A 14,859-nucleotide genomic window follows, 5' to 3' on the forward strand; every position below is an offset into this window, starting at 1 on the left:
CAATTTTTGTCTATATATTTCCGTAAATTTTAAGGACTTTTTCGTATATTTTGCAATTTTGGGAGATTTCCAGGAGCTCCTGGTAAATCGACAGAAGGGGCAGGAAATCTGTTTTAACTTAATAAATGTTTTAATTTTATAATTTATACACCTTGAATTAGCGCGGGTCCTATGAAAGTGCGGGTCCTATGAAAGTGCGGGGCCCACTGCGGTCGCATAGGTTGCAGTGGCCAAAGGCAGGCCTTGCAAAATAGCGGCGTATGCTACGCCGCCGGTCGACTAGTAGTTATAATTGTTGTTCTCACACCCAGAAAGGGAGATTATCATTTGTTACAATAACGTGATTTCATCTCTCTAATACAAAAATAAGCAAAGAGTTCCACTAAATACTCAGAATCTGCGAAGTGTTCCATTAAGGAAAAGTTTCAGAAACACTGAATTCGTTGCTTTGGAATGCATAATTAAGGGGAATGGAATGATCCATTTATACATATCTATCATAGTATATCCCACTGGTATCGAACAAGTTGTTTATGGTAACTCTTTGTTGATGATACTAATGTCCATCGGACTAATACTTACATCATGGATGATCTATATAGAACAGTTGCTTATCACAGCATTACTTGAGCATTACTCAATGTTTCGGACAGGTGTTTAACTCAGCAAGCTCACACTATAACATGCACACAAAGGTGTAACCCCCCCCCCCCCACCCCCCGTATGCTACTCACCAATATTGTATCTTCGGGTTCTATGGAAGAACATCCTGGAAATGTGCACGACTAACAAGCAAGTCTATTTATACTTTTATATCTTTGTGTTGGTGCATTTGAACTGCATATAAATATAAATCTGGTACAGTTAAACCCATATCAGCTGATCCATTCTTACTGCGTTACAAGAACCACTTATTTATATTGTAATCCGAAACGTGTTGAAACAACAGAAAAACATGAAGTTCTATCTGGTGTAAGTGTATCGCAATCATTTCTCCGAAATATTCTGTAACTCTGTCCACAAACATTCCAGCAGACTAAGTGATAACTCAAGTGATTACGATGTACACAGCAGTTCTGTGTTGGTCAGCAAACCTTCAACTCAATACATAGGCCAGTGTAGTCATTGGGAGCAAGTCTCATAGCACCAATAACATATTCGCTAATGAACACAGCTTCTTATTTCCTGAGTAATTTCCCTTCCTAGATCTTCCCCCATCCTGTCCCGCCCCCAACGCACGGTCCTATGTGTATTATCCATTGGCCCAGGTGAGAGAGAAAGGTAAATTGGGAAAGCTACCTACAGAAATATTTTTTTCCTCTGCCAGAATAAGTGAGAGTGAAGACTTTCACCACTTAGTCATCAGGAGGAACGGCCAGACAGTAGAGTTGGTACCGACAGAACAGAACTTATTAGTTTGAGTAATGGCTCTTCTTCTCGATCAGACCACTAGTAGTTTGAAGCTTATCAAACACGTGCCTAGTAGCAAGACTAGTAGCAAGACGTTCAGCTCTACAATAACACAATACCATCAAAGTCAATAAACCATTTGTCTGATGCTTGTGTCTGTATATTTAATAATAGTTTTCTACCTGTATACTGGTATTCTAAATACAGTTCAACTAGTATTATTGTTAATTTTGACATACGTAAAGTAATCGACTTAAAAAAAAAAGAGCGAAGTGTTTTGCTAAATTGTCCTAACATGGGAAGTGTCCCGCTACAGAAAACGTTTAGGAAACACAGGCCTGGAGAATACATGAATCAATAGAAACAATAATTAGTCAATTGATTAATGGTTATAGATTATTTGGAGGTCAATGTTCAATGATATCGACCTTATAGAAAGTTGCTTTAAGTATTGCCAAACAAATCATCTGACTGATGCATACTTCGACCTACGTTTATTGTTGTACATAGATCGGATGCTCCATCAGAATTAAAGAATTACATCCTTGCCAAAAACCTCCAGGAAGACGGCGGGGAATTGAGGGGGGGGGGGGGGCTGGGTTTGAACACAGCACCTTCGAGACGATAGTTCGGATCGATAGCATACCACCAGGCTACCATTCAATGTTTTATGTGCTGATAAGACAACCGAAATTCTATTTTCATAATATAAATACCCCAAAACAGCATCAACATAGGAAGATCTCTTTCCAGAAGTGTAAATTGTATGCGATTACATCTATACGTCCACAGACCAGAGAATGTTATTGATGTCGATAAGGTTACAATGGGTTACAAAGGACTTACAACAGGAGACCAACAAGTAAATAAATAAATAAATAGTTACAACTACAGACGTTACGTTTGTAAGAGTCAATGTCAAGACTGTGTGTGGGTAAGTGCCTGTGTGTGTGTGTGTGTGTGTCAACAATAAACAACAACTATAAACTCTTGTTGTGACTAAGTGATACATCTAGTACTTTGGTCTTGTTAGCAGATCGGGTGGAGTGGGTGCTGGAGACACACAGAAACGAAGGTGAAAACGCCGGTACCTAAAAAAGAAGTGTGATCACCACAAAGACACAGAGGTGTCAATAGGAAGACAAAGACACAGAGGTGTCAATAGGAAGATAAAGACACAGAGGTGTCAATAGGAAGACAAAGACATAGAGGTGTCAATAGGAAGATAAAGACACAGAGGTGTCAATAGGAAGATAAAGACATAGAGGTGTCAATAGGAAGATAAAGACACAGAGGTGTCAATAGGAAGACAAAGACACAGAGGTGTCAATAGGAAGATAAAGACACAGAGGGGTCAATAGGAAGATAAAGACACAGAGGTGTCAGTAGGAAGACAAAGACACAGAGGTGTCAGTAGGAAGACAAAGACATAGAGGTGTCAATAGGAAGACAAAGACATAGAGGTGTCAATAGGAAGACAAAAACACAGAGGTGTCAATAGGAAGACAAAGACACAGAGTTGTCAATAGGAAGATAAAGACATAGAGGTGTCAATAGGAAGATAAAGACATAGAGATGTCAATAGGAAGATAAAGACATAGAGGTGTCAATAGGAAGATAAAGACATAGAGGTGTCAATAGGAAGATAAAGACACAGAGGTGTCAATAGGAAGATAAAGACATAGAGGTGTCAATAGGAAGATAAAGACATAGAGGTGTCAATAGGAAGATAAAGACATAGAGGTGTCAATAGGAAGATAAAGACATAGAGGTGTCAATAAGAAGATAAAGACATAGAGGTGTCAATAGGAAGATAAAGACATAGAGGTGTCAATAGGAAGATAAAGACATAGAGGTGTCAATAAGAAGATAAAGACATAGAGGTGTCAATAGGAAGATAAAGACATAGAGGTGTCAATAGGAAGATAAAGACATAGAGGTGTCAATAGGAAGATAAAGACATAGAGGTGTCAATAAGAAGATAAAGACATAGAGGTGTCAATAGGAAGATAAAGACATAGAGGTGTCAATAGGAAGATAAAGACATAGAGGTGTCAATAGGAAGATAAAGACATAGAGGTGTCAATAGGAAGATAAAGACATAGAGGTGTCAATAGGAAGATAAAGACATAGAGGTGTCAATAGGAAGATAAAGACATAGAGGTGTCAATAGGAAGATAAAGACATAGAGGTGTCAATAGAAAGATAAAGACATAGAGGTGTCAATATGAAGACAAAGACATAGAGGTGTCAATAGAAAGATAAAGACATAGAGGTGTCAATAGAAAGATAAAGACATAGAGGTGTCAATAGGAAGATAAAGACACAGAGGTGTCAATAGGAAGATAAAGACATAGAGGTGTCAATAGGAAGATAAAGACACAGAGGTGTCAATAGGAAGACAAAGACATAGAGGTGTCAATAGGAAGACAAAGACATAGAGGTGTCAATAGGAAGATAAAGACATAGAGGTGTCAATAGGAAGATAAAGACATAGAGGTGTCAATAGGAAGACAAAGACATAGAGGTGTCAATAGGAAGACAAAGACATAGAGGTGTCAATAGGAAGATAAAGACATAGAGGTGTCAATAGGAAGACAAAGACATAGAGGTGTCAATAGAAAGATAAAGACATAGAGGTGTCAATAGAAAGATAAAGACATAGAGGTGTCAATAGGAAGACAAAGACATAGAGGTGTCAATAGGAAGATAAAGACACAGAGGTGTCAATAGGAAGATAAAGACACAGATGTGTCAATAGGAAGACAAAGACACAGAGGTGTCAATAGGAAGACAAAGACACAGAGGTGTCAATAGGAAGACAAAGACATAGAGGTGTCAATAGGAAGATAAAGACATAGAGGTGTCAATAGGAAGATAAAGACATAGAGGTGTCAATAGGAAGATAAAGACATAGAGGTGTCAATAGGAAGATAAAGACATAGAGGTGTCAATAGAAAGATAAAGACATAGAGGTGTCAATAAAAAGATAAAGACATAGAGGTGTCAATAGAAAGATAAAGACATAGAGGTGTCAATAGAAAGATAAAGACATAGAGGTGTCAATAGAAAGATAAAGACACAGAGGTGTCAATAGGAAGACAAAGACACAGAGGTGTCAATAGGAAGATAAAGACACAGAGGTGTCAATAGGAAGACAAAGACACAGAGGTGTCAATAGGAAGATAAAGACACAGAGGTGTCAATAGGAAGACGGCAACTAGACAGAGATAGAGAGATAGAAAGTGGTCGACTCGTGTTGATACATTGACAAGAACTATAATGACATTGAGATATAGGCCTGCTTTACATTTCTAACATTGAAGTACAGAACGTCTACATGAAAAGATGCACCAAGACCATAAGTTTATCCTTACTCTAAATAAACACATATGTACTACTTTCACCTATAAGTAATAATCATAAAATTAATTGATCGTTGTAATCATCAAAATGACAATAAGTTTTCTTAATTTCTATTCAAACTTGACTTAAAGCACAACAAAAATGGTGTGCAGATAAAGGTTACAGTTGTTTGTAAAACCTTCTACCACCGTTGCCGAATATTGAGCTCTAGGTCAAGTATTCCCTGAGTTTACCTTCAAAGATGTTTTTATCTAAGGAGCTCATCAGTAATCACGCCTGAGCATTAGTGCATCTGTTCTGCACTTATACCTTTACTTCCACAAGTGAGTCAATACACACACGCACACACACATTCTGCGTGGTTAAGCATAGACATAAGTGGCAGCATGAACAAAAATGTATTTCTATTATTTATAAAAAGTAAGAGTCGGTGCATTTGTATTCACTAATCTACTAAATGAATATTTGAACATGTGAATGGAACAGTAATGTACAAACCCAGTGAGAATGTCCCCACTGTAAAGCCACTCTTACTAAACATTGTGGCATTACTAGTTAAAAACGGACTAACTACATTAGACTTTATCAAACTTTTAACAAGGCCAATGACATCGAACAAGATTTAAGTAGACATCCGCGGACAACAGCTTTGTCTGAGTCAGATGTGACAAAATATGTAGGTCGCAAATGGGTCTGCTTACTCACGAGAAATACTGCACTCATCCTTAATCTACGGAATTGAAGCCATTGCCTTATCCAGCTAATTAAATTAAAAGCCTCGTATCTTGGGCCACTTCCGTTGAGATACAATTTTCCGGTTGGTGTCCATTAAAATGTCAAGGCTAAGTTTTTTGTTTGTTTTTTTTCCAAAGGGTAAGAATGAAAGATTGTCTAGTCATAACTTTGTCTAAAGAAAGAAAGCGTATCTCAACCGTTTTGTGGACTTGGAGCTCTAAGCCAAGCTTAAGATTAAGCAAATTCCTACACCCTAACCAGCTGTTCTGAGAAGATCCACACAAGGACAAAGCTTTTTTAAAAAAAATAGCAGGCTTCTGTATATTTGTCAGAAAAGCTTGTGTACAGGCTACCTACAAACTTTAATATATATATATGGCTCCTTTTGTCTCGAAAGGCAATGGATGCGCCCAAGTGAGTCACTGGTTTTGGCTTAATCTTGAGACGGGGCAGAATCTGGTGTGGCTAATCAAGCCAATTCTAGAATGGCAGACTTTGCCACAATTCGTACATGTGTATGCCTCTGATTTAGGGCTAGCAGACAAGGCAGCTTTCTTTTTTTCCCTCTTGATTAAAGCCGCTTCAATTCTTTTGTTCTCAGCAAGGGTTGTCCCAGCACGCACAGTCTGTCTCCATGCACTCCGGTCTTTGGCTATGTTTTCCCACATACTTTCACTGATGCCTGAGGCTCTCATGTCTCGCTTGCAGACATCTCTATATGTTAGTCTTGGGCGGCCCTTGGGTCTGACTCCTTCCACAAGCTCAGCACATAAGATATCTTTCAGGATTCTACCATCTGGCATGCGGGTGACATGTCCGAGCCAGCGTAATCTTCTTTGTGTCAGGAGAGCATACATGCTGTTCATATTGGCCAATCTCAAAACTTCCTGATTGGAGACATGGTCCCTCCAAGAGATGCCCATTATGCGTCTCAGGCAGCGCAAGTGGAAACTATTCAATCTGTGCTCTTGGTACATGTATGTTGACCAGCTTTCACTGCCATAAAGGAGAGTGCTCACAACACAGGCGTTGTAGACTAGGATTTTGGTCGCTGTGGTCAATTTACCATTTTCCCAGACGCGCTTGGAGAGTTTTGCCAATGCTGTGGTAGCTTTTCCTATCCTTTTTGTCAGCTCGATGTCTAAGTCTAGGTTACTGACAATTGTTGAACCCAAGTAGGTAAATTCCTGCACCACTGAAAGGGTGTGGTTCCCAATTTGTATTATAGGTATTTCTGCGACGTCTTGTGCCAGGATTTCGGTCTTGGAGAGACTTATAGTAAGGCTAAACTCTTGACAAGCAGCTGCTAAGGCGTTCACTAGCTTCTGTAGACCTCCTTGTGAGTGAGATACGAGTGCCGCGTCATCGGCAAACAGCAGCTCCCTTATCAAGATACGACGCCTTTTCGTTTTGGCTTTAAGACGTGCCAGGTTAAAGAGCCTTCCATCCTTCCGATGGAAGGCTACAAACTTTAAGATTAAACAAGGTTACAAAAGACAGTTTGTGTGGAAACACAAACTCAAAATCGGCCCCCGAAGTGGTCCACCCAGGCAGGCTTTAATATTTTCAGAAAGAACATCCGAATGAAATTATATCAAAGACAAATGAGAGATAAGAATGGAGAAAGAAGGTTAACAGATCTTGTGTAGTGCCCCAACGGTCCAGCAGATCAAAGGATAGGTGAAAGTGAATGTAAAGTTAGATGTGAACCTGGCCTAACTAGTTCCCCTTTCAGACCTTGTGGTCTATAGGGCAGATGATGTAAAGTTCATCTGTTTTTGTGGCTTACGGTTAACGAGGGTGTCATGTAGCCATCACAACGACCAACCGCCTTTACTTTTCCCCAACTAATGTCAGGTACCCATTAGAGCTGAGTGGACGCCCAAAGATTCCAAAGTTAAAAATCCCATTCTTCACCAGGATTCGAGCCCGGGACCCCGGTTCGGAAGCCAAGCGCTTTACCGCTCAGCCACCGCACCTCCCCTGGAATAACTGGTGTCTTATAATTAATCTAATTGTTTTGAAAAATGTTAAATCTCTTATTTGAATCCTCAAAAAAAAAATTTAAAAAATTCCGCAATACAAAAAAAAAAGTTCATGAAAATGAAGTTTACAAGATTACTATTCGTTTTAAATTAGGTCTAACTTATAATGCATACTAATTAGCTTTTTCTCTTTAAAAAACTGCTTGCATAACTGATTTTAAAAATTAGATTTTTCGCTTTCAGAAAAAAAAAAGTAGCCGTTGCATCAGAACTTTGAATGGTCTAAAATATTGTGATGTCGGATTTTCAATATCTTTTCTACTTTACGAGATCTAAACGGGACGGACGGACAGACGGTCAGACGGACAGACATTTTACACAAAACTAGCGTCTTTTCCCCTTTCGGGGGCCGCTAATAAACCCATAGACTATGTAAGTGTTTTTTTTTTAGAGCTAAATCTTATCTCTAATAAGAAACTTTACACACACAAAAAAAAACGTGAATAGAACTACTCAATTAAAAGAACAATTTGATCAAATAACATAAAAACGAGATGCCAGGCCCCATGAGTTGCTCGTAACAGAGAGAAGGCAGAAGACAAGAAACCTGCCATCCTAGAGTTTTTACAGTAACTATAAGGGTTGTCTTTCTACTTATTTTTTTATTTCTTTTAATTGACAGGATACTTTAAAGTTGTATGATAAGAATATATGTGTTTGTAGAGTATAGTGTAGTTTCTGACTATATTCAGTCATCTGTGTCCATGCTATCTAAGGCTGTGCAGTCACAAAAATACAGTGTATAGATGTGTAGACAGTATAATATAGAACATCAAAATAATAGTATATAGATGTGTACTTGTTTCAGCAGCCTTTTGAATGGGATCATTTGAATAGCTAGTCGCATGTATTACTATATGAGCCTTCATGTAAAAAAATTAATTTAAAACAGGAAATATTTTTAAATATCCTGTTAGTAAGTATAAACACATTTTGAGTTGCACATAATGAAGACTTCGAATTAAAAATTTCCCACCAAATGCCTGAACTTAAATAACGCAACTTTAAACATGCACACACACAAATATACTAATAGACCCAAAGAAACATCGAAATCTACGGAGTTTGTGTACAATAACTCTACACTACAAAAGTTGATCGTCGCCTATGCTTGTCTGTCGAATGGGTTAATTTAAGAATGCACACAAATCTATATTTCAAAGCATGTACATGCCATGATAATGTGTGCAGCTTACGTGAAGTGGGTAAAAAAATGGTGTAATAATAGAGCAAGGATAAAATGAAAGCTCACCCCACTTTTTCCTGGCCGCTGCCAACCTATCCTGAGTTGCCTTGCTGGGGTGACCTCCCATTTTACAGTGAGTTACCTGTACAGATCACTTGGCAGTCAGGTCAATAGCTGAGGAACAAACCATGACATGAAGTACCATCCAGGGGCGTTCTCTACAGAATATGTCTGGGCACACATTGTAACTGGTTCAATAGTAACGTTCTAGGACTGACAAGACATAAGAAACAACAAAGTCGTCCATTGGCTCAGTTCAAATAAGAATTCAACAGTCTGCTAAGTGGAACACTTCAGAAACAATGGCAAGCTTTGCTTGAAGAAATTCACGGCATCCACAACCAAAAGACAATCTACGTATCATCACAAATGTGTTAACTACTGTATAGTTGAGTGTCTTTTCTGACTAATTCTATTCATTACCTACTAATCTATGCTGATACACGAGACAATACCGTTGTGTCATACGTCTGTACGTCATACAGGTCATCTCCGGTATTAATGTTTGAGACATGGTAAGCTTCAGTGTATTGTTTGTTTTTTAATATATCACTATCTATCTCAGCAACATTACGTCAAATATTCCGACCTTCCTAAGCACATAGTTACTACAATGAAAAGAAGTGCATGAAATAACCAAGCGAGTTTCAAATAAGAAGCGCCAACAGCTGCACAAAGTATGAGTATTAGTAAAATCTGTGTGTCCTCCTCCAAACATGCTGTGATAATGAGAAATAAATGAGTTGTATCCCTCCAAGTACTCAACAAGCAAGGGAACAAGAACACAAGTTGAACACTGAACCAGAGAGCACGCTGTCTAGTCAATGTGTTGTGTAAACATTCTGTTGTGTGTCATTTAGTGGTACAACAGGATCTCAACCACCCTGGCCAATAAATGTCAAATGTGGATAGGAGAAGAAAAAAAGATACATTTGAGACTCAGTTTCAATGTTGAAATACTTGAGAGTATGACTAGGACTACACAAACAGCTCATCACAACTTTGATATGTACACCAGCTTTGTAGAATGTCAACATCATGTTTCAAAGAAATATAAAACAACAAACGATCTCAAGTTTTCCTGCGTATCCTCGCTAGTGTAATGTCTTTGTCGTGATGTGCTTGGGCTGACACAAAACATGTTGTAAGACCAGTATTGGAGGTCTCGTGCCTGTGGATGGCTCCTTACATTCCAGTAGCACGGCTCTGCATCACACACAAGTCATGAATGAGTGAAAAGAATAGCTTGTTAAGTTCTTGTTACAATCAAGTAGATCTAAACCTAGATCTAGCAGTCAACAATCCAACACACAAACTCCCTGGTCTCTAGTAAGTCAGAAGTTGAAAAGAGACATCAGCAAGGCAAGACATGGTCTAGTGACGACCTAAATATTGTCTGTGACAAGGTTAGTGTCATTTATTTTTAGTCCGCTGGCATACTTATACACACACACATACATATACAAACACACACATGGAAGACTAACACTTATACACACAAGCATGCTTACATACACACATACACAAACACACACACATGGAAGACTAACACTTATACACACAAGCATGCATACATACACACACACATGGAAGACTAACACTTATACACACAAGCATGCATACATACACCAGGACAAAAAAGATGGGGGGGGGGGGAAATGTTGGGGGAAAGAAAGCTGCATGTCAGAAACAGAAGTCTATGAGATGTAAGGATAATAAAGACAATTCTCTGAGAAACAAACAGTGAGAGAGATTGAGAATATGAAGGATAGAAAGAAAGAAAGAAGGAGGGCTGAGGAAAAACAATGTAACATCCCTTCACATTTGGTAGAAACAATGTAACATCCCTTCACATTTGGTAGAAACAATGTAACATCACTTCACATTTGGTAGAAACAATGTAACATCCCTTCACATTTGGTAGAAACAATGTAACATCACTTCACATTTGGTAGAAACAATGTAACATCACTTCACATTTGGTAGAAACAATAGATAAGTCAATCAAAAGAATGTGACCAACACTAAAGTCCTCAGATATCAAATAGGAATGATTAAAATGTCACATCTGCTAAAGCACAGTAGAAATCTATTTCAATAATCACTTGACTTTCTGTCAGATGCTATCTAGTGCATTGCATGAGAATCAAGTCTAAAACTTAGGGACTAGGTGCAATGGATCTATAGCTAGTAAGGGAAATAATACTTGAGGTCACATAGCTTGTAATGCACTAGAAATGTACAATCATCTAGATCTAACAATAGGCCTACTTTTGTTTTTAAAGTTGCTTTAATAAGTTATGCTAAGTAAAAATAATTATATATATATATCTTATTTTTTATTTGCTCAAGAAAATTTCCAAATTTTGAATACTAATGTAAAAAAAAGACTATAAATTAATAGTCATATTACACTGGTTTATTGTCACTACACTACATAGGCCTTGTGATCATACCACATGTGTTCAGCCACCATGCTACATGTCAAATTTTCTGATATTCATATAAAGTAAACATTTATGAAAACCAAATCAAACAAATTCCCTCAAGGATAATACAGATTTCTTTTCTTCTTAATATTATTATAACTTAATGTTATTATGTTAAGAACATTAAGTCTAATGGTCAAGAATTATTATGTTTTGCTGGAGTAGTCTACCTTATGTTTTATGTTTTGTTTTGATGCCATGCAATATGGAATGTAGTGTTTTACTGTTAAACTACTCTTTATTATTTGTTCACTAAAAGTGTTGTTGAATCTATGATCATCAAGTTATTAACACTTGAAGAAAGACTTCTTAGTACTGTGAATTGTGAATTAACAATTTGAAAACATGTCAATGTTTTAAATTGAATCCAACAGTGTGTGAATTCCTAACTTACACTAAAATACAATAAAATATTTTGCGTCTAAATATGTTTGACACCACAGAAAGTTTGTTAAACATTGTTAAAGCAACATATATTTTAACCTTATCCAAACAGAGAATATAGAACCCTTTATCTCTAATAGCAAGTGTTAAAAAAATAGCTTGTTTTAAACTATATAAGCTGAATAATAAAAAAATAAAAATAAAACCTAATAAGATAATTTTGAAAACTCAATCTTTAATTGTTTGTTTAAATGACTACAAGTTTTTTCTTTTTATTAATACCCCCTAAAATCAGCTTCTCAGAAAAAAACATTTTAATTTCAGTGCATTACGATGTTAAGTTGAGTTCATTCTCTAACAAAATGAATTGGTTTGAATAGTGATAGAAAAGATAGAAATAAAAAGCCAAGCACTTACTATCAAGTTCATCTATATGTGAAGTGAGCAACTCTGTGTTCTCAGTAATGATGTCCAGCAGATTGTAGCCCCACCTTTTATGAAAATGTTCTCTGCCCCCATCAAGCCTGGACACTTGGGTCTGGTCATTTTGGTCACTATCAGTCTGTTGGAGAAAAGAGACCTCAAATGAACAATCCTTTGTAGATGATCCTTGGCTTCCTTATCAAAGGGAAATAATTTTAAAATTACTAATATTGTGTTTCATGCCTATTAATTAAAACCTATTAAGAAGCATAAATTTATAAATAATCTGCACAGATGTATCTTTAGAAAAAGAAGGCCGCTTCAGCATTGTATCCAATTTATTATATTAAATATATAGGTAGATATTAGTTAGGATGATATAAACTTAATTGTGTATCAAATACTATTTGTGCAAAGGAAACATTTGTTATTAAAAATTTAAAACTGGGAATCTCATTTATTAGAAATTAATTCAGGGACAAAACAAATACTAGTAACTGAATTTTTTTTATTGTTTTTAGTAAATGTATCTTTAAAACAGCTTTAATAAATGATTTTTTTTTCTGTTAGTAATAAAGTTAACATGTGATGGGTTTTCTATAACATTTACATTTATTGTAACAGTTCTAATGTTTCTATGATGATATTCAGAGCTAGCTTTAAAGTTCCCCCACTAGATCAATATAGTCATTCTATGCCACACCTATATTAATTTTGACTAATTTGAAGATGAAATGAAATTGATAGTTATTTGGTACAATTTACATACACACAAATGCTTTCAATAATAAAATAAAAAAGATATAAGGTATGGAATTAAAATAAGTTGAAAATATTTTTAATAGTAAACTATACAATTTGTATGAATGTATCATTTTGATTCTAAATTGAAAATAGTATAGTATGGTAAAAAAAAAATGATATACAAGTAACACATGTGTACTTCTAAGTTATTCTTTATAATTGAATTATTTCCCTTTAATGTATTCCTTGTGTTGATCAATTTAAAAACTTTTTGTTAATAAAACTACCTATTCATAGTCTAGATAAAATATAAAGTCATTCTTTTACAAAATATTTACTGTCTTCTTGTTTAATTATCTGTTATGTTAGCTTAAGCCTCAACATAGTAATCAGGTCTAGATGACAAGATAAAAATACAAAAAAAAAAATTAATTGTCTAAGCCTTACACTAATCAAAATATTAACCCTCCATTTTTAGCTACAAACATGCATGATGCCAGAGACTAGCTCTGAGACACAGTGTTGCATTTGAGCTTCCATTTGTAATGTCTGTCTGACAGCTAATCAATAAAAGGCCTGCTGACTAACCTGTTCTGTCTGACTGAAAGTAAGAATGCAGTCTCCTGTCCTGAAGACACAGAACTCTGGTTTCCACAATGGCTTTGGGTGTCTACCAGCACAGAATAGCCTTTTATCTAGGTCAAGATCTACATCTGAACCATAAATTTACAAAGCTGTAGTCTCTTAATTAGTCATTTGTATTAGATAAATTAAAATAAGATTATATAGAATCTAGATCTAGATCTTACCTAATTAAATATAGATCTAGATCTAGATCAAGGGCTAGATTAAGTCTAGTCTTCATCTAGATGTAGTAATAGTAGACTATATTATAGATCTAGATAGATCAAGGAATCAAGATTTATATCGAACTCTATTAATTAACAATTACATCTAGTCATCTAGACTATAGATCTAGATCTAGATTAGTAAAATAAATTGATTTACAGTATTTACATAAGTGTCATAAGTCATAACACATTAACACTGCAAAACTAGATCTAAGTCTAATAAGTTTACTTGGTAAACAAAAGGAGTCTAATATAGAGTCCAAGTAATGAATTATAAATACAAGTAGATGTAGATTCTAGAATCTAGTCTAGTCCTAGATATCTAGATGATAGATCTAGATTCTAAGTCTAAGTTTAAGTCATTTAAGACTAAGACGTTCAAATCTAGATCTACTCATCTAATCTAGATTTCTATATTGACTATATACTTAGGCCCCTATATACTAATAAGACTAATATAGATTATAGATCTAGTCAATATATTAATTTAATTAATTTTAGATCTAAATTACCCCATACATGTAGCCATCCTTTTGTAACTATTTCTTCAAGAATGTATCTTTGTGACATTATGATTATGATAATGATTCAGATGATTGTAGTCATTTTATTTTGTACTCTGTAGATTTAACTCTAGGCAGTCTAGGTTCTAGACTCTAGATCTAGATAGAATCTTTACTATATAGACCTATCTCTCAATATTCTAGATCGAGATCTAATATTTATATCTATAGTCTATAGCCTAGGCTATGCCTATAAAGTATAAATATTCTTTACATCAAACCTCCCGTATTATTAAAACACACAACACATCCATCGAAATTTTGCCGCATCTTTGTGACACAGGAAGTGCTTCAGGATGATGCCAGACTCGAGTCAAGATCGATGATCGAAAAAAAAAAGAAGATCAAGTGATCTAATCTATGGACTGTCTCTATCTAGTCTAGATGTAGATCTAGGTCTTGAAATGTAATTTAAATGACTCTAGGACGACTAGACTTTTATCTTTTTTTTTATTATTATTGTTTTACTTTGTATAAACAACTCAAAGAAGTAATTTATTATAGATCTAGATCTAATCTATATTCTAACCGAAATAAAGAATTCTGTAGATTTTTTTTTTGTTTGTTTCTGTTACATGCGTAATGAAATGTAGATCAATCTTA

General features: G+C 35.8%; 1 protein-coding gene across 9 annotated transcripts in view; it reads right to left on the reverse strand.

Annotated features, from left to right (window-relative positions):
* The window catches only part of LOC106071147 (ras/Rap GTPase-activating protein SynGAP-like), a 212,801-nt gene extending 198,344 nt beyond the window's left edge, over positions 1–14,457 (reverse strand). For 2 of the 9 annotated variants that reach the window (XR_008779765.1, XM_056041130.1), the window contains exons 1-3: positions 14,206–14,457; positions 13,431–13,555; positions 12,093–12,237 (exon numbers count right to left, since the gene is read on the reverse strand). Coding sequence is in view for 8 of the 9 variants with exons in the window: in XM_056041130.1 (XP_055897105.1) it covers positions 12,093–12,237; positions 13,431–13,555; positions 14,206–14,263 (328 nt within the window). In the remaining variant the exon portion in view is untranslated. Of the gene's footprint in view, positions 1–734; positions 1,200–8,808; positions 10,162–12,092; positions 12,238–13,430; positions 13,556–14,205 lie in introns of those variants that run through there. The other 7 variants (XM_056041131.1, XM_056041134.1, XM_056041133.1 and 4 more) reach the window with 6 other exon arrangements.
* Positions 14,458–14,859: the final 402 nt, after the last annotated feature.

Source organism: Biomphalaria glabrata, chromosome 9 (genome assembly GCF_947242115.1).
Source record: "Biomphalaria glabrata chromosome 9, xgBioGlab47.1, whole genome shotgun sequence".
In the NCBI taxonomy this organism is placed as follows: Eukaryota; Metazoa; Mollusca; class Gastropoda; family Planorbidae; genus Biomphalaria; species Biomphalaria glabrata.